We start from the raw sequence: 20,099 nt of genomic DNA on the forward strand, positions 1-20,099 counted from the left end.
CTGTTGTTAGCTGACAGGAGTGGCACCTGGTGTGGTCTTCTGCTGCTGTAGCCCATCTGCTTCAAGGTTGGACATGTTGTTGGTTCAGAGATGGTCTTCTGCAGACCTTGGTTGTAACCAGTGGTTATTTGAGTTACTGTTGCCTTTCTGTCATCTTGAACCAGTCTGGCCATTCACCTCTGACCTCTGGCATCAACAAGAGAGAACTGCTGATCACTGAATATTTTCTCTTTTTGGGACCATCCTCTGTAAACCCTAGAGATGGTTGTGTGTGAAAATTCCAGTAGATCAGCAGTTTCTGACAGACCAGCCCACCTGGTCACTTAAATCACCTTTCCTCCCCATTCTTCACATCTTTGCACTTATACCTAGTAAACATTTTTATTTAGATGCTTTACCCCAGTCCCTTCAGCACAGTCTTTCTTTTTCTCCATCCCCTCCAGTCTCCATCACATATACTGACCTTCAGCGTCGGCTGGTGCTGTGCATTGATGGCGTACACCAGTGCTGAGGCTCCGGAGTAGTCCTCCATGCTGGGGTCGGCTCCTCCATTCAGTAGAGTGGACGCCACCTGAGCTCCTGCTCGCTCCATACAGGCGTACATCAGAGCAGTGCGTCCAGCCCGGTCCTGTGCGTTTGGATCTGCCTGATTAGTACAGAGGAGGACAGCTGACAGAAGACTGAAACTCATCTGGAAATCAAACACTAACCTTCATTAAAGTTAGCCTACTCATAGTGTGCTTATGATCACACTTCAGTCTCACGTCTCTGTGAGATCTGATCTGGCATAATTGCTTTTGTGTTTTGGCTCACAGGTGAGAACTTTTTGAGACACTGTGATGCACAATCCTCTTGTAATCAATAATTATCTTGCCTCAGAGTACACTGTGTTGTGTTCCACAGCTCCAAAAACACTCTGGATGGTGGATGGAGGACACAAGCAGAGCTGAAAACATCAGGAACCTGTTTACTATGCATTAAAAGAACCGTATACCTCTCTTACTGTGGGTACACATTTATTATGCATTAGAAATACATCTAAATCAATATTCTGCTGAACTTCTGTGAAAACTTGCGCGCTGTGGATTTAAGCACATGTATTCTGAGTTGAAATGAGAAATATTACTCACTGCAGACTGACCTTGTTCTGGAGCAGGTAGGTGAGAAGTTTCACCGTCTCAGGCCCAGCAGGCTCCCCTCTCAAGGCCTTACAGGCAGCCAGGAGAGGCGTCTCTCCCCTCGGGTTGCGCCCGTTGATCTGAGCCCCACCTTCCACCAGCAGGCGGACCAGGCGAAGCTTACAGGAGACGGCTGCGCTGATGAGGGGGCTGCAGTCTGACAGCGGGTCCCCCATGGCCTGGAGGGTAAAACAAGGTCAGACTATATCTTCAAAGACAAAGATTCACTTTGTTACAATATTCAAGAGCAAAACACCTCCACTGCCTGCACCAGACATATTTGACCTGCTGTCTGTCTGAAAATAATCTGAAAAAAGTCCTTTGTGCTCCCTCACAGCTAAGCTAGTTTTCCAAATTGAAGTTAGCACAATTAAACAAAACCCTCAGTAACACTGAACTAAAACCATAAGCTACTGCAGGGTTAGAGATTTAGCTTGCTAACCACGTTGGCTATGCTAACAAGTAAGCCTGGCAAGAGGCTAAAATACTGTTCATTAACATTAAGAGAAAGGATAACATCATTTTACAGTTACAAAGACCTGTGAAGGACACATTTCCCCTCCTTTTTCATAGTCTAGTAAAACTATTTTTGCAAGATTTCAGTGCTCATGTTGATCCAGGACCATCATTATTATCTTTATCCTGCATACTTAGTTTGATCCAGGGACATCATCGCCATGTTGACCCTGGATGTTGATCCTGAATGAAATCGCTGATGTTGATCCAGGACCATCACTGCTGTGTTGATGTCAACATAATCAAATTATCCAGAATCAGTGTGATGATAATGGACCTGGATAAACCTAACCAAATCTATGCAGGATCAACATGGAAAAAAGAAGGGAAAATGTGTTAATTGCAATTTGTGACTCAAAAATGCTATCATCCTTATTCTTTGTTCGTGAACAATATTTTAGCCGTTTGACAAGTTTACCCATTAGCATAGCCAACCTAGTTAGCAGGCTAACATGCTAATATTCTTGTCTATTGGCAAGCTTACTTGTTAACGTTAACATAGCCAAACTAGTTAGCAAGCTAACTTGCTAATATTCTCGTATATTGGCAAGCTAACTTGTTAGTATAGCCAAACTTGTTAGCAAGCTAATTTGCTAATATTGTAGTCTATTGGCAAGTTTACTCGTTAGCATAGCCAAGTTAGTTAGCAAGCTAAATTGCTAACCCTGCAGTTGCTTACAAGGATTTTGTTCAGTGTTACTGAGGATTACTTGTACAATTGTATTAACTTAAATTTGGAAAACTAGTTTAGCTCAGAAGAAGCAAATGAAAAATAAATAATCAACAGGTTCAATAACAACAACAACAACAACAAAAGAGGCAACAATTTGCATGTATCTTTTTAAGTTATTCTAACTCTGGCCTTTTAAGTAAATCCTATTAGTATTTTATAACCTGTAAAACCCAGTTATTTTAGTACAACCAACATGATTTGCTTTAAACTTACAAAGCTTAATTAGGTTGAATCAACATCATTTTTTCAAGTGTGGTGATATTAAGCGGTCAAATTATTTTATTTAAAGGCGCTGTATGTAAGAATGTGGCCAAAACGGTTACTGCACTCAAATTCAAAATACTGCCGCGAGTCGTGTCTGCCCCCCCTCCCCTACAGATTCGAGGTTGCTGGACAGCGGCACGCTGGAGACTGATTTGTTTGCCCACGGGCGGCTGCCATGGCAGGGCCGTGTCGCTGCGTCCTTGATCTTCGGTTTTCCAGCGGACCATTCGAGCATGTCCAGCTTCTCTGCTGCTAACGCTGCTGCCGGGATACAGCTGAGGAGAAGCCGGCTGCTAATGCTCTTATACAGTCTATGCTCATGCTATGTACCGGGACACTGCTAATGCTGCTTGCCGTGCTGCTGTGGCTCAGTTGTAACTGTAACTGATGGTGAGACTCTACTGACTGCGTGACTGGTAGACGGCGGTGGGTGGCGCAACAGGCCAAAACACAAATTCAAAACATAAACATGATTTGCCGACCGCAAAAATGTTTTTTAAATGCGAATATTCTGGCTGTACTATTGTTGTCGGTGAGATCAGTATGTTATATGAACATTATTCCTTAGTCTCTGTGACATATTAGGAGGATTTTACGACTATTTGCTTTAGATTTCTTATATATAGCACCTTTAAGGTATTCTAACTTATTTATATTAATTCCATCCTACTAAAAAAGGTTTTGATTTTGACCAACTTTTTAAAACAAGTTGTCAACTGACTAAAACATGTTAATGAAACAGACTTGTTTTTTATGTTAAAAAACTTACCAATTACCCCATTGATTATTTTTTTTAGAGTGAGATACACTTCCTCATCTGTCTGTTTTCTTGTGCAAACTTTTAATAAAGTGTTAATTACATCACAAAACAAGCTAAACGTGACAAAGATATCATTTATTGTGAGTCAGTCTAGATTCAATTATTTCAAAAGAAGTATTAAACATGACAAATCCACAGGGATACTCTAATCAATAGATGCATGCACATCCACAGTCCACACACTCACCATTAAACTCACCTTGATGCTCCCTCTTCAATGCTTATTTACTTCTTCCTCCTCTACAAACACAAAGACATTCATCCAGTCATCCTGAGTTCATCCAGATGATGCCATTATTTCATGTCATCCTTTTAAAGGTACGCCTCAGCTCTTGGATGAAGCGTCCTCATGTCGCTGGCCTGCAGCAAACTGCAGAACATAAAGTGAGAGGATATTAACTTTCATCCTCTCCCTCTGTCTCTGTGTCCCTCTGTCCTGATCTGTCCCCCTCTGTACCTGCTGGGCTGTAGGGGAGGTTCGGTCCCACAGCGAGCGTTCAAAGTTATAAACAGTTTTGAGCCCAAAATGTCAACCTGTTGCCGACACTGTGCTACAAAGACCCAGAGGCCCTTTGATATGAGTCAGCTTTGAACGGTCCTCATCTGCCTTGTGACCACCGTGTGTGTTCAAACACTGGCAGAGAGAGGCACATGACACACACACACACACACACACACACACACTGGATTTCAAATGCACACACACACAGCAGGTCATTTGTATCTAAAAAACACAGTTGTGATTGTGATGCTCTTGTTCTGTCTTTTGTATTTTTCACCTTTTATGTCTTTTGTTCTCTGCAAAGTGCTGAACTGTTCTGTTAAATAAATAAATCAGACATGAATGATTTCAAAATGGCAGAGTGGGAGAGACACTCGCTCCGAGCTCGTCTGACACCAGCAAAACACTTCAGCAACACTCAAATACCAGATGTGCAATTAAGTCAAACAGCAATTAGCTGGAGCTAACAAAATTAACAGCGTGCATAAGCAACAGGGAAGCACATTAATCTAATTTTCTCTGCGTCCTTAACATGCAAACATGTCATGAATGGCATGAAACAATAACAATGCCCCCCTTTAGTGTGCTGCAATTCGGCAGCTTGTTAGTGTACTTGTGCTTTTGGAAGTATTTTCTATAGACAGTCATTTTGCTTCGAGTTGAGTTTGTGTTCACTGATGTGCTGAACTTAGCTTTATTGACATCTGTGTCCACTCTCATTGGAGAAGAGACCGTCAGAGGCATTTGCAACATATAGCATCTCACTTGTAATTCTCCAAATTGAAAGTATTCCTGCATAGAAAAGAGCTAACTTAAACTCTAACTACATTGTAAATGATCATAAAGGTTGAGTTTTATGTCAGTGTAACAGTGGAGCAGTGCTCTGTCTTCTTGAATATCACTTTCTAGTCCTCTTTCCACCTCTGTTAGGTCAACACATTCTCACTGCGACCTCGTCACATATTGACGCTTGGTCATGGACTTTCATCATCCACACATGACGTCAAAGGTTGGTTGTTGACATTCTGGGACACTGTGTCAAGTTCTGCCTGTTACATGCATTGTCATCTTTCGAAACACACTTCTGTTTTTACAGGAAATTTAACGTTTACATACAGTCTCTTCCAAAATAAATGCACTACGTTGCAAATTTTCTTCAACAACAAACACATGTGGTTGGGTTTAGGAAAAAAGAACAGGGTTTGGCTTTACAATCTTATGGGACACGAACACAACTCTCTTGGGTGAAAGTCCGTGTGTGTTGGACCCATCTACCACCCCTCCTGACTGCTCCAGTAGGACTTTTGCCGCCTTAACTTTTATCTTCGTCCTGCTGCTTTCCCCCTGATGCTTTCACCACAACTGGTTGCATATCATATTGAAGTTAAAGGACACCTTTTTTTGTTGGTTTCTGATGCTGCAAGTCACTGCCCAAGTGCTGTATTTCGACGACTTCGGAGTGAGACCAGGCTCGTTAGTTAATTGTACTGACATTCCAACCATATTCAACCCAAAGGTCACACATTGAAAAGCTTTTTCAACTGAAAACTGAGCCTCTCAAGCCAAATTCTGTTGCAATATCCTGGACACAGGGTGTCTGCAGGCCCTTGAAAAGTCTTACGTTTGTGAGGTCTTAATTGCCACAAACATTTTATCTAATGTCAGGATTCAATTATAAGAATTGCCTGACTGCCCTGGGTGTGTAAAATGCCACGTTGATCCAGGAAATCTAGCAACACACTTACCCGATCAGACAAATGGTACAAAAAGAATTAAACATGTTTTTTTAGTACTGATCAGGCACTTGCGAGTAAACAGGTAAAGACAATGTTTATGACCTGAAGCGCAAGCAAACATTTCACTTATCCTGGAAACAGGTTTAGGTGGGTGGTGTTAAAGGATGTGTGCGAAGCTATATGTATTGCGCAGTTTGTTGCAAGTTAGAGGTCAAGGCTTTGCAGTAAAGATTAAACATAAAAATATAATTTAGTCTTAAAACAATGAAAAATAAAACAATTTACATAGAAGCAAGTAGATATTTGGCCAACCTTCTTGACTGGGCAAGTGAAAAAAAGTTAATGTTGAACCCTGAATTTAATCAGCCCAATGTCAGCTGGGATAGGCTCCATCTACCACTGAACCTAATACAGTCTTTTTACTTTATACTTGCACTTACCTGTTGGCAAAATGTAGATTAACCTAACCCATTTTAATAATGATATTCCCGAATAAAACCTACCTCTGCACAAGGCCACTTACATACTACTCCTAATTATTCTTACCTGCAATGTTTGAATAACAAAAAGATGATTTGTCCAAAAATCTGTCTTAAATTTGGATAAAAAATATCTTGAAAATCTCTTAATTCAAGTGTCTGATACCTGGAGACACCCTGTGAACAGTGACAACACCTAACATCAGGCAGACTTCATGAGTAATAGAGAGTTAAATTTATGTGTTGAGGTGAGCTACACCTGACCAGAGAGGCCAGACTCATACGTTACTAATGTTGGTTTTCAAATCCCAATTCAAAATATATACATGTATAGGTACCTGCAGCCCAGTCAGGTTGCACAGGTAGTCCAGCTCCTCCAGGATGACACATCCATACGTGCCATCACAAGAAAGTTTGCTGTGTTTCCTTGCACAGTCTCAAGAGCATGGAGGAGATCAAGGAGAGCTGGACAGGGTCGTAGAAGGGCATCAACCCAGCAGCAGGACCGGTATCTGCTCCTTTGTGTGAGGAGGAACAGAAGGAGCACTGCCAGAGCCCTACACAATGACCTACAGCAGGCTACTGTTGTGCATGTTTCTGACCACACTGTCAGAAACAGACTCCATGAGGGTGGCATGAGGGCCCAACATCCTCTAGTGGGACCTGTGCTCACAGCCCAGCACCGTGCAGCTCTATTGGCATCCACCAGACAACACCAGAATTGGCAGGTCCACCCTTTGCCTCCTGTTGTCTTCACAGATGAGAGCAGGTTCACACTGAGCACATGTGACAGGCGTGAAAGAGTCTGGAGATTGATGATTTTTGATCTCAACAAATTATACAATGTACATCAGTAAAGATTTTCAAGTTGAATAATTTGTTCATCGATATTCTCTTAATTTTTTTGAGCAGTATACACACAGACACACACACACACACACACACACACACACACACACACATTTCATAGAAACCTAAAGAAAAGATGAATGAGCAGAACCGCAGAACTGCAGAAATTCCCTTCATGTGAGAGAAAGAAAAATTAGCATAGAGAGAGGGGAGGCAGAGAAAGTGAAGTGGTTACGTAAGCCCTACGTAATGGTTTATTTATGTCTCTGGGCCAATAAGATCTGCTCAGCCGTCATGACGTAACGCGATCTACTCCAGAATAGCGCGCGGCGGAGGAGCAGCCACACGGAACCGTTGAGGCTTCCTCTGTGGACCCTGTCGCCAATGTTTTGTTTGTTTATGTGGGATTTGTTTGTTTGTCCGGAATAAACCCGGCAGGGGGGAACTTCCGGCGGGATGTCGGAGCTGAAGGAGAGCCAGTGTTACGGACTGTCCAGCGGGAAACTGAACCGCGGCGGCAACGTCTCTGTTTTTCATGTTAAACTAACTGACAGCGCGGCAAGAGCCATTGGCTCCTTTCAAAACGGCAAGGTAGGTTATTTGTTAGCTATTTATCCTCGAATAATTACCTTTAACGCACAGCTAGGGGTGATATTGTTGTACCACTTCGCCAAAGGGACCCTTACTTATAAACCAAGTGGGGAGAAAAGGCGAGGAAGGCGGGTTTGTGATTAACATTTCAGCCGAACTTCACCACTACCTTCCCCGGCTGTTGTCTCCTACAAGCCTCCTTCTTAAGCTATGAAATGGGAATACATGTTGCATAATACAATGCGGAAACGCTTCCCTGTGTGGTGATGCCTGTAACAAGCTGCTGGCCAAGTCGTTACAAGCTGCTGGCAAGTATTATGAATGTTAATCAGCCGAGGAGAGAAGAAAGGAAACAGGCTGTAGGGGGGAAGGAGGCTAGTAGTAGTAGGAGGGTATTTTGGACTGGAGCTTTTTTTTTGTAAACATGACCAGAGTTGCAGCCGGTTTTTTGTAGCTTTAGGAGGACAGATGAACAGATTTAAAGTCATTTGACCCAGTTCATACAAATGAATCAGACACTGCAGGAAGTCAGAGCAGAGAAGAGTCACGTACACTTCCTCTATTCAGTAATTCCTAGCAACACGGATTGGAAACTCCTCAGTGAAGAAACTACAGCCACCTGTTTTCTGCTGAAAGGTGAAAACCCACTGCTCCTGTCATACCTCCAGTATTCATCATGTAACCCTGTTATGATGAGATAGACAGGAAGGAGGGGAAAACACCTCACAATACTGTGCCCATGCATATATCTACTTTCTTTATTTAGCTGTAAGTGTGCCTATTTATACCCCTCTTGGCCTGATCACAGAGACAGCAAAAAAAAAAACACCTCTGCATGCAGCCGGGCCAATGTGAGCACTGGCAGCCACCTCGCTCTCTGCACTCATCAACAGGTGGACTTACAAATCCTCTCCATGAAAAGGTCAATTTGATTCTAGTCATCACATAGTTTCCGTCCATGCTGCAAACGTGTCACTTTGGTGACTGTCGTTTCTGCCGTTTCCTACAGGCTAATTCGGCCCTGTGAGACACGACAGGCTGTTATTTCGCTGTTATTTCACTCACTTCATGTTCTCAAGTGACAGGCTGCTGCTGCATTTGAGCAGCAGGTCTTAATGACCTTCGCCGGTGCACTTATTAAAACCAAATTGAATTTATTTAATGGGCACAACATGCACAATTCTCAGGATGCAGCAGAGGTACATGTATCACTGTGAAGTGCTTGTCTAATTTGGAAAAACAGAAACTATGATTAGGTTAAAACCTGTATCAACAAATCTGTGTTTAGGGAGTAGAAGCACTCAAGTAGGTTTGCAAATTGGTGTGAGGCTGATCTTAAAGGTACACTATGCAGGATTTTCTTTCAGAGTATAGACTCATACAGAAGTTATCTCCCTCAGTCGTCGCTTATGACCCACCAGAAGTGTGTGGCGGTGTTTTATCCTGTATTTTCTTCTTATTTTGCTATGTTTGGGTCCAGATGTTCCTCGGCACAGTGTGCAGATGAGGTTGCAACTTCATAAAAAGGTAGTGACCGGGTGCCAGACTGTAAGCAGTATGCATCCAAGAGAAAGCTACAACAATCGTGGACTCAAGGCAGAAAAACCACAAATATAGGGAGGTGAAACGCCACGCAGACAAAACTGGGGTTGACTTTCACTTTCACCAGCGATACTGATACAAACAGTAACCAACAGTTCCTGCATAGTGTACCTTTAAGTATTTCATAGTGTACCTTTAAGTAATTTACATGTAAAGAGCAGGCGTCACGGTGGTGCAGTGGTTAGCACTGTCGCCTCGCAGCAAGCTCCAGCCTCCCCACCCCCCCTCACTGCAGTCGTCACGATGAACAGTTTTAGAAAAACAATCACAATTCGTTGTGGCAGAATCAGAGATAACGTATGTTTTTCTCCACACATTCTTTTTTTCCCCTTGACAAAACTTGGTGCAACATTACCCACAATGCAACCCGATCGGAGATTCAGGTGCGTTATGCTAATAGCAGCTAATGTAGCCTTGAGCCGCTAGCCTTTAGCAGAGATGAGAAGTGTGGCTACAGAGAGCTCACTTCTTTCTGACTCCACACACCCAAATTTTTTTCATTTTCAGATTTATCGTCTACAGCCCAGACCGACACCGACTCAAGTGACTTCACTTGAGGCAAATTATCAGATTTCATGCAGCTTCCTCTGCAGCCACAGAACGCTTTATACAACTAGTTTTCTGTTAATACTTTCCCTACTGTGTACGTCTTTTATGTACTGTCCCATTAGAAATGTACTACTGCATGTGTAGTCATGTGACTCCACCCCGTCCCCTCCGCGACCTGGGAGCAACATAGAGGAGAACACATTTTGGCTTTTGTGAAGACAGAAATTTTCATATATTTGAAACTATTTCAAAACTAATTTTCTGCAGTATCGATACACCAGTATCATCCGCGCTTTCTCTCTAATATTTACTACAGTCATTTGGCTCCTCTCTGCTAGTAACCAAGAAAAGAAGTTGTCGACATATTATAGCCTTGTTATATTTATCTTTAAACCAAAATTTGAAATTTAAAATTGCAATTTTCCCTGTGGTATCTAAAATGGCACTGAATATGGATATTTTTTTAGGTATCCTGTGACAACACTACAATGCAGTGAGGTATACAGATTAAAATTTGGGGAAATGGATAACTTGGTATTAAATTCAGCTGTAGAGTTGCATTAATCGATTAATTGATTAGTTGTTAACTATTCAATCAATAGCCAACTAAGTTTATATTCCATTCCTCGATTGGAGTACATTTTTAGTTGTAAAAAGTCAAAATATTCTGATTCCAGCTTCATAAATCTGAATATTTTCAGGTTTCTTTACTCCTGTATGATAGTAAACTGACTATCCTTGGCTTTGGTTGACATTTTTCACAATTTTCTGACATTTTATAGGCCGAACAACTTATTGATACCTTGAGAAAATAATTGACAGATTAATAGACATTAAAAATAAACATTAGTTGCAGCCATACTGAGCTGATAACATGTTGTTAACTGGGAGAGGAAAAAGTGGACTTGATGCACTGCAGGCTGTCACATTAACCAGTAAATGTGCATACAAACAAAAAAGGTTGGGACCCACCTTCATCCTAAACACTTTGCACAGTCATTGAGAGCAACAGCTAACAGACAATAAAGGAAACGGTTTGAGTAATTGCAGTGATGAAACCACAACCAAGGAGGATGTAGCGCTTGTACAAGCAGCTCAGACCACAAAACACCCTCTGTCATGTACGTTTTACATGCCGTCTTAGCTGATGTGTTATCAGATCGTACATGTGTGTGTGTGTGCTTACTGGTGACTCCAAGACACACTTGAACTAAATGATTTGTCTTTTTCTTCAGGGTCGGTCCTCCCATCCCACCATCTCTTTTAATGGCAACAAAGGGGTAAGAGGAACTGTTTGTTGACCTGTTGACATACACCAGTTTATTGATATCATCTCAGGCATGAAAGATGTTTAATTGTTTCTCTCATTTGTATCACAGAGAATCACCATCCCGTGCTCAGAGAACAGAGATGAGTTGAGGATATTCACCTTCGGCGTGACTAACGTCGCTCGGGATAATCCGCATGGGAGTTTTGACTGCATCCAGCAGCTCAGCACGGGGTAAAACACAACAAATTATCTCATAAAACACACAATTAGTTCACAAGTTTTGAATATAAGGTGCAAAACTAAATCGGAAAGCAAACAGTAAATTGATGACGCTATAAAAACAGAGGAGATCACACATTTTATGGTGCCTGTGGATTATGTGTTGTATCCAAAACCAACTCATGAGCGCTGTGAGCGTGTTTGCAGCAAAGTGATTATATGTTTACTCTCTATGTTTAGAGTTAACCGAGCTTCTGAGCAAGTTTCAATATTTTAAAATGTCTCTGCCCCCCTGCTGCTGTGTGAAAGTCACCCTGCTGTTAACGTCTCTCCGTCAGTTGCTTTAAATGCCAGTGAGAACCCAGGGTGTCCTGACTGCACGGCTCCACGAAGCCTGGAAATAGTGAGAGCGCGCGAGAGAAGTGATTCTGATAAATGCCAAGAGTTGTGAAAAAGTTGAGGAATTATTCATCAAATCTGCTGCTTGAGTCCAGACACAGATACGAAAACAAGCTGCGGAGCTGTTTGCCAAAATGACACATGGTAAACATAATGTTAAACTACAGATTGGTGTTTTGTGTTTGGCAGCAAAGTCACGCGGCTGATTTAAGCAAACATCTAATTGAACACTAAAACATCAGCAAAGCAAACACACACTCATCTGAAAGAGATAACATATAGAAGGAATCCTGAATGCTCTGTCAGATCGCTGTCTTCAGCTGCTTCTCATCCCTCCTCCCAGTGCTGCCGAGGAGCTGTCATGTCTCGGGGTGATTCAGAAAAAGATGACAGTCAACGCTACAGATGACTCGTACGATAAGGCTCGTCAGAGCATGGCGCAGGCTGAGGAGGAGACGCGCAGCCGAGGGGCCATCGTCATCAAACACGGCGGACGCTTCCAGGGTAAGAAACACACAGAAAGAAAGAAAAAAAAAACACTCACATGTGCGATCTACAGCCTGCTCGGTTATACAACACATGACTCCAGCTAAGGAAGAATACTGGCCTGGAGACAAATCTGTACACAGTCAGCCATATTGCATCGGTTGCCATGGCAACACGTGTGGTAACCAGTGACATGGTAACAGTTAATCTTATTTTCTTCTGCAGGTTTTTGTCCTTTTTGTCTGTTTTCTTCGACATACGCACACACACAGCACGGTAGATATTGTAAGTGTGTGTAATAATTTTAGTCTCAACAAACACACAAAGACTGTTCTGTGCGACACGAGCACCAAAATACACACGATGAAAACAGTGATTTAGCCTTTTTTTGTTGTCACCGCTGTCTTTCTTCTCCTAACCACCAAACCACTTCCCTCTAAACAGATATTTTTGCCGCCGTCATCTTGTTTCGGTGAACGCACACTTACGCACATACAGTACACGCACACACACACACACGACACACACCAGTTTTGATGATTTTGTCAGTTCCGAGGAAGCCTGTACAAAAGCACTTCCTCGCTCACGACAGGCTTGTGCAACTGTGTGGTTATTTCCTAAATTAGATGGCAGCTTGTGCTCACTGAGACTTGAATGTGAATCCCTGTAACCCGACTGTGGGTTTGTGAAGAGGTGAAATGAGGTCTCGTCTCTTTTCATCCACAATCCAGCCACAGGACAAATATGGTGATCCACTAAATCCATTTCCTCTTGTGTCTGATCTCGCCAGAGCTGGCCTGAAAAAGCACTCTTCTTAAGGAGTGGGTTCACACATTTATAGCCGGGATTTATGTTCAGCCTAGTGACTTTCTAAAAACAAAAACGACATCACAAGGTAACTCACCTTTTGATGATGAAAACCAAAGCCAAGCTTGAGCATAGTTTTACTTTATAAGGCAAGTGCTGCTTTTGATGTGAGATTTCGTGCTCCCTACAGGCAAGAAGGTGACGGTGCGAGCCCCGGCCCCTGCGCTGGCCAGCCTGACCAAGCCCCGACACTCGTCCCAGTCTCTCCTGAGTAAAGTTAAGAAGGGGGTTGGCGTGTCCAAGCCAAAGAAGGGCGCCTGTGCTTCACACAGGAGGAGCGTGGGTGACGTGCAGGAGAGGCCGCTCAGGGAGAGGGTAACACACCTGCTGGCTCTGAGGCCGTACAAGAGGCCGGAGCTCATCCTGAGGCTGCAGAAAGACGGACTGACAGCAGGAGAGAAGGACATGCTGAACTCTGTGCTGATGGAGGTAATTTATTCTCCTCTTTAGTCACATTAACACAGTAAATCTTTTTTATTTACGACACTAAACATCCATTTTTGTGAGTTAGATAACAACATGTCACCCTGAAAACAGATTTGTACTCTGAGCACTGATGTAAGTCTTTCTCACCTGCTTTTTTTGTGTGTGTATTTGTGTGAAGGTCGGCCAGCTCAATAGCAGAGACAACACATATGTTCTAAAAGACGGTCTGTATAAGGACCTACAGAAGGACTGGCCAGGCTACACTGTGGGAGACCAGCAGCTTCTGAAACGAATCCTCGTCAGGTAACGCAAAAGAGATACTTGCCACCTGCTTCATATCATGAAAATGTCTAGCATTCAGCTAGAAGGAAAGGATATATAGTTCAGTCAGATACCAACTAGCTGCAGGAAATATGGAGCCTTCAGAAACTAGAATCAGGAGCTAAGTCTGCGTTCAGACTGCCAGCTCTTATCAAGTTATTTGGTGTATCCAGATTGTGTCCAGATTGATTTTTAGAAAGTCTGGACAGCTTAAAAAAACAACACATGAAATGTGATTTTTTTTTTCGTCTTCAAATTGGATCTAACGAAATTTGGAGATGAGTTATAATGCAATTCTAATTTGATATACAGATGCTTTCAGTCCGGACACGGTGGATGCTCAAATTGAATTTCAAAGTGTCTTTTGCGCACCGTGTCACTGAAGCTGATCTTTTCCAGCTGAGTTGCGTGCATGAGTCTGTCTCAGCACTGGGCAGTGAACTGGACTGAGGAGAAATCTGACATACTGGACACTATAAAGGGAGGGCTGTTGTGATAACCGCAATATTGCAATACATAAGAAAAGCCAGCTGCAGGGGATGGAAAGCAACCACCACAATCACTATGTAGTTTTTTTTTTTTTTTTTTAGCTTTATTGGCATGAACAAAGATGTGTTATTGCCTAAATAAATAAATAAATAACTTAAGAAATAAATAAATACAAGTAGAAATAAAAGTAATTCATATTTTACATGTTACATACATTCATACATATACATATTCAATACACAGTTGTCGTATATAAGTTCTATGTTATACTGCTGCTCCATTTTTGAATATTATACAATATAATATACATAGTACACTGCTTTTTTTTAAACAGATGAATACATATTAATTGTTGGTCCCTCAGGCTGTGACAGGCAGATACATATTTATCTGCACTATGTTACAAATGCCAGCAGAGTGAGGAGGCGTTGAGTGTCTATTCTGCCCATGAGCACTGCACGTTTACTTTTTTTTTTTTTTTCTGGTCCCTGAGAGTTGAAAATATTCAACTTTGGGTAAAATGCTGCAGCCACTCATCCCTGTCACTTTTACAAGCTGTCTAACTACAGTGGAGGGCCGGGACAAATACCACAAAGACCAGCTGTCATATTGCTCAAGAACAGTAGTGGAGGAGAAATTAATACAGAATCCGCATAGTCCAGCGGGTATGTCCTCTCTCCCTATGTGCTTCAGCTTTCCCCATTTCCAGAGCAAGTAGATACTCTACCTTGTGCTGACATATTTGCTCCCGCAGCCATTCTGTATCATAGCAACCAGGCGCAACCAAAGCATCTCAGCTGAAAAAAACTCTGCGCTCCAGATTTTGCCTTGTTGCCCTTGTGTGTTCTGCATTTAACACTGATCAAGTTTTGCCCGGAAGCTAACATTAACAAACACTTTCCTACCATGAAACACTGTAAGAGAATGGCTGAAAACCCATTAACAGTATACAAGACAAATCACCACGACAGAGGCTGTTACATTCAGATCTATTGCAAGTGCCGAAAGAATCAAGGGGAGTTAGATTAACTACACATGCTCAGGGTTAATGTTAGTGTCGTATAAATCACAAACTCATAACAGTCAGTGGGTTTTTTCTCTCTCTCGGATGATAGACAGCAGGTTGTCAGTGTACCCTCGAGTCATCCTAAAATATGCCTCAAAATGGCCATCATGGAGGAGAAGCTCCTGGACCAACTGGTGGTTCTCCCCATGATCCACCCTCTTTTAGGGTCTCATGTACCCACACAGATCTCTTTTTCCCCGTGAACAAAAAAAATATTTGCTTGTGTTTTGACAGCAGCTCAAAAACTGTGAATACTATACTGTATATGCTAAAATACAATGTAGAGTTTAATATTTTATGTGTCTCCTTTTTATTTCTGTGCAGGAGGCTGTTTCAGCCACAGCAGAACCTCCTCACCGTCCCAGAGGCCCAGGTCAGTCCACTACGAGACACCCCCAACTCCTCCCCAGCGCACCGTCCAAAACCTTCCCTCCCAGAGGAATACACCGACCCTTTGGCGAGTAAGAAGCCCAGGATATCGCACTTATCAAGGAAAACAGCCAGCGACACGTCAAGAGCGAGGCCGTCGGAACAAGCGGCCCTTAAAGATGTCACAGAAGCGGCGGGGGACGGCGAGCAAAAGAACTCGCTTGATCCTGGAAAGCTTTTTGACTCCTTGTCAGCGGTCTGCGAGCGGGAGGCAGAAGTGGCCGAGAGGCTAGAACCAACTCCCTGCGCTCAGGAGCCCACGGTCACGACAGACCCCCCTCAACCCAACTCTGATCGCCCTCCGTCACCGCTGATAGTGCCTGATCTGAAAAGACACACAAACAAAAGGAAAAAGAGCAAACACAAACACAAAGATCATGTAAGAGAAATGCTTGTTCTTTAGTTTATGGTTTTCCCATTTTACGTGATGCATTGGTAACTGGGTTTTGTGTTTCTTGTTCAAGGAGAAGGACAGGTGGAGAGACAGGAAAGAGAGGAGAAAAGACCACAGTTCAGAGGATACGAACAATAAAGTCTCTAAGGACGGCATAGGTGAGTGCTGTCAGCTGTTGACTGGTGACTTTACGTTTTGATTTTTCAGTATTTTCAAATAGTTTAATGCCGTTTCTTTTTTCTTCAGAGTCAAGTTTGTTTGACTCTGGTGTGCTTAAAGCTGACAAAGATGCACCAGACTATCTAACGTAAGTAAACCTGTTATTGGTTCACAGTACAATATCTGACATCACAGATTTGGTTATCAGGGTTGTGTATGTGTTTCTCTGACCTTGATCTCAAAACCACAAATGTTTTCTTTGTGTTCTGTAGATGTAGGTTTACTGATCTGATCACAGTGTCCCTGTATGTTCTCTGCACAGGAAGTACACAGCGATCCGCAGCCATGAGCAGAGGCAGTGCTACAAGCAGGACTTTAACACTGAGTACAGCGAGTACAGAGATTTACACGCTCGTATTGACGGAGTCACGCGGCAGTTCATGGAGCTGGACACGCAGCGCAAAAGGCTACACCATGAATCACATAAATACAAGGTAAAATAAAAAACCACGAAGACATCCAACATTTAACTTTGTGACTACTGTCAAATTACGTGAAGGGGGGTCCATCTGCATTCTTTTCTGGGTACTCCAAATGGAAACCCCCCTCTCTGCTCTTAGTAAACAGAAGTGAGGTAGGTAAGAGTGGTGGGAGCTAATAATTATACTAACTGAAAGGGTTAGTTTGAATGTTTTTGAAGTGGGGTTGGATGAGGTAGACCTATCCATAGTCAGTCTAAAATTTTCACTGCTTTACCCTGCCGTCAGACAGCTCTTTCCAATGGAGAACTGAAGCTGTTATATCACTCTCTTCAAAGCCACCAGGCTCCTTTTGACAAAAACAGTCATTTTACCTGGCAGAACACGGGAGTTGCTGGAATACTGCTGCCTCAATTTGTTTGTTTGTGGTTTTAATTATGCCTCTGGCCGGTGATAGCCAAGGCTGATATCGCAAGAACACCTTGAGGAAATTTCTTCAAATTTGGCACAAACATCCACTTAATGATGAGCATATTAGATTTTCGTGGTCAACGGTCAGGCTCACTGTGACCTTGCATTTGTCTTATTCTCATAAATGCGATATCTCAAGAAGGCCTTTCGGGAATTCTTTCAGATTTGGCACTAACATCAACTTGGATTCAACGATAATCTCATTAGCTTTTGGTGGTCAAAGGTCAAGGTCACTGTGGCCTCATGTTTTTCTCATTCTCGTTAAACACAATATCTCAAAAAGGTGTTGAGGGAATTCCTTCAATTTTGGCACAAACGTCCACTTTGACTCACAAGATTCCACAGCAGTACATTGCTAACCTACTGTATGGCTAAAGGGGTTAAGCGCAGTTTGGACCAATGATTCGCAAGATGACAAAACCATTTGAGAACGTCGTAGAGAAAAGTTGCGGCGGTGTAAACTGGCCATCAAGCCTCAAGCCGGCTGATGGTGTCACCTGCAACCCGGCTAGCAAATCGCTGGCAGCTGGTTTTAGAATGTAAGGCGTGTCGCCTGTTTCTACAGCCAATCGACTTGTAGTGAAATCCACTGTTTCAACATGTCTTATCGCAAATCTTTGGTCAGAACTGGGCGAATACAGCTAATGTGGAAGATTGATAACACACATTTCTCAAAGGAGGCTTGGCTCAGTTACAAAGAGGCACATTATGCGGGCTAGGGGGTTTAGTAGCAACGTCATCATGCGGAAACCTACGTCAGGTCACGTGTAAATACTCTATAAGAACGGCTTGGGAAAAAAAAGCATTATGATGCTAAAACATACATATTTCAACCAAGATTTGAATGTTCACACAATGTTCAAACACTACTGGGAAGATGCAGAATGATAACCCTCAAAACTATAAATTATGGACCTGCACCTCAAGTCATAGATTCTTCTTCCAAAGAGATACTCTGCATGAAATCTAAGTTCAGAATAACACTCATTCCCTTCGTGTTTCAGTCTTCCTTTTATAAAAATGCGAATTTGTAAATCCACACATTTCTGTTATAGGCTCTGTAGTTGCACCAGAGGTAGCAAATAAAGTCACATGTCTGCAAAATAATCACTGTTATTAACATACTGTGTAGAGGTGAATCCATACACAAACTCCACAGCACGATAAAACAGTTTTGGTGTCACAGTTTAATACCTTTTTTGAAAGAACACGAAAGAAATGAAGAAAACATTTTTGCCATTTAATCTGAAAACGTGACCTTAACACATTTCCTTCCTTGCAAAACATTTTTTTAAGCAGAAGTCATTCAGCAAACTTTAACAAACAAACACAATGGAGGTTATTTATTTATCTGTGCGTATTAATGAATTCTTGTTTCTCTCCTTTAGACGCTTCATAATCAAATTGTTCAAGAGTATCGCAAAATTAAAAAGGTAAATTTCTTTTCTCAAGATTGCTTCATGGGGCAACTCCACTCCTGTCTTTGCTTCTAAATAACCAAGTCTTTTATTTGTCCCTGTAGTCCAACCCCAACTACAATCAGGACAAGATGCGCTGTGAATATCTGCACAACAAACTGGCCCACATCAAGATGCTCATATCAGAGTACGACCAACAACAGCTCTGATTGTGAGACCAACGATCTTAGACGAGCACAATAATCCCCCTGAGGCTGGGGAGGTTCACGCTGCTGAGCTGAATGCCATCGAGCTGGAAGTCTATGGTCTTCATGGCTAAACGTGGTCTCACAGGACCTGCTGGAAATGTCACTGAGGGCGGGAGTCATTTGTGAAGAGAGGCCGTGGTATGCTGGGAAAAGCAGACCTATAATATGAGATCTTTTCTTAGAAGATGCGACATCATCTTTGAAAAAAAAAAAAAAAAAGTTGGACCAGTACAGTGACACGATACTGCCAAGGACACAAGGAGAAACATTACTTTTACAAAGAAGTTTAAACTAAACTCTTTAAAAATACAGATGCACACACGTGGAGATGCGGTGCTAAGAAAACATTTGTAGATTTCCATCCTCCATCACACACTTCAGCTTTGTTTGGGTATTTGCTTATGTGTTCTGTTCGCCAAGTCAGCATTAACGTTTGAGCCGGAAGCATGATAACCGCACGCTGTACATACCCAGACGGCTCGTATGGCAGCTGGGAGGCAGATGTGCACATCCTGAGAAGATATCTGTTTGTTGGGTTCGGTGAATTGAGACTGTATCAGTGTTGTTGTGTCAGTTCTGCTCGGATCAGGCCCGATCTGCTCCGTGATGATTCCTCAAAGTATTGCCAGTGCCTGAAATGGTTTCCAGTTCTGGGCTCATAGTATTCCACTGGTGTTCTCCCTCATGTGGCTTTCCTGGGTGTTGAAGACAGTATGAACCATTGATAGCACTATATGAAGTTGTAATCAGGGACTTTACAGTATGAGTAACTGTTTATAATTATCAGAGTTCAGAAAGTTACGGAGTCGTTGTTACTGTTCGCTGAGACGGTGAAGAGCTGAGAAACAAAGACTTTGTTGCATGCTGTGTACTTTACAGAATGCATGCGGAATAAATCAGGCGTTTTGTCAGAGTTTCAAATAAATTCATTTGTATTCATTTTGTTTGATCTTTTTCCTTATTTATAATGTTTGTCACGTACAAACCCGACTCCAAAAAAGTCTGGATGCTGTGTAAAAGGTACATAAAATCCTTTTTTGACCTATAGTGGGGGATAGAAGTATTAAACATTTAATGCAGCTATTCGCATGAAATTACACCAGATATTGGTGTTAACTCAATAAAATTACACTGATAAA

The 20,099-nt window shown here is 42.4% G+C and overlaps 2 protein-coding genes across 5 annotated transcripts in view; one reads left to right on the forward strand and one right to left on the reverse strand.

Moving 5' to 3' along the window:
• LOC126400720 (ankyrin repeat domain-containing protein 34B) overlaps positions 1-6,693 on the reverse strand; it is a 12,801-nt gene extending 6,108 nt beyond the window's left edge. Inside the window, exons 1-4 of one of the 4 annotated variants that reach the window (XM_050061632.1) lie at positions 6,567-6,693; positions 3,699-3,881; positions 1,142-1,357; positions 464-646 (exon numbers count right to left, since the gene is read on the reverse strand). In XM_050061632.1, coding sequence (XP_049917589.1) covers positions 464-646; positions 1,142-1,357; positions 3,699-3,701 — 402 coding nt within the window. In that variant the 5' untranslated portion in view covers positions 3,702-3,881; positions 6,567-6,693. Of the gene's footprint in view, positions 1-463; positions 647-1,130; positions 1,358-3,698; positions 4,128-6,566 lie in introns of those variants that run through there. The other 3 variants (XM_050061631.1, XM_050061633.1, XM_050061635.1) reach the window with 3 other exon arrangements.
• A 697-nt stretch (positions 6,694-7,390) lies between these two features.
• On the forward strand, positions 7,391-19,899 carry LOC126400715 (RNA polymerase II elongation factor ELL-like). The gene is made up of 12 exons (XM_050061626.1): positions 7,391-7,668; positions 11,055-11,099; positions 11,199-11,320; positions 12,051-12,211; positions 13,191-13,489; positions 13,665-13,789; positions 15,687-16,170; positions 16,256-16,343; positions 16,432-16,492; positions 16,667-16,838; positions 18,683-18,727; positions 18,817-19,899. The coding sequence occupies exons 1-12, from the start codon at positions 7,534-7,536 to the stop codon at positions 18,919-18,921; spliced, it is 1,842 nt and encodes a 613-aa protein (XP_049917583.1). The 5' UTR covers positions 7,391-7,533; the 3' UTR covers positions 18,922-19,899.
• The last annotated feature ends 200 nt before the right edge of the window (positions 19,900-20,099 follow it).

This window comes from Epinephelus moara, chromosome 14, assembly GCF_006386435.1.
Source record: "Epinephelus moara isolate mb chromosome 14, YSFRI_EMoa_1.0, whole genome shotgun sequence".
In the NCBI taxonomy this organism is placed as follows: domain Eukaryota; kingdom Metazoa; phylum Chordata; class Actinopteri; order Perciformes; family Serranidae; genus Epinephelus; species Epinephelus moara.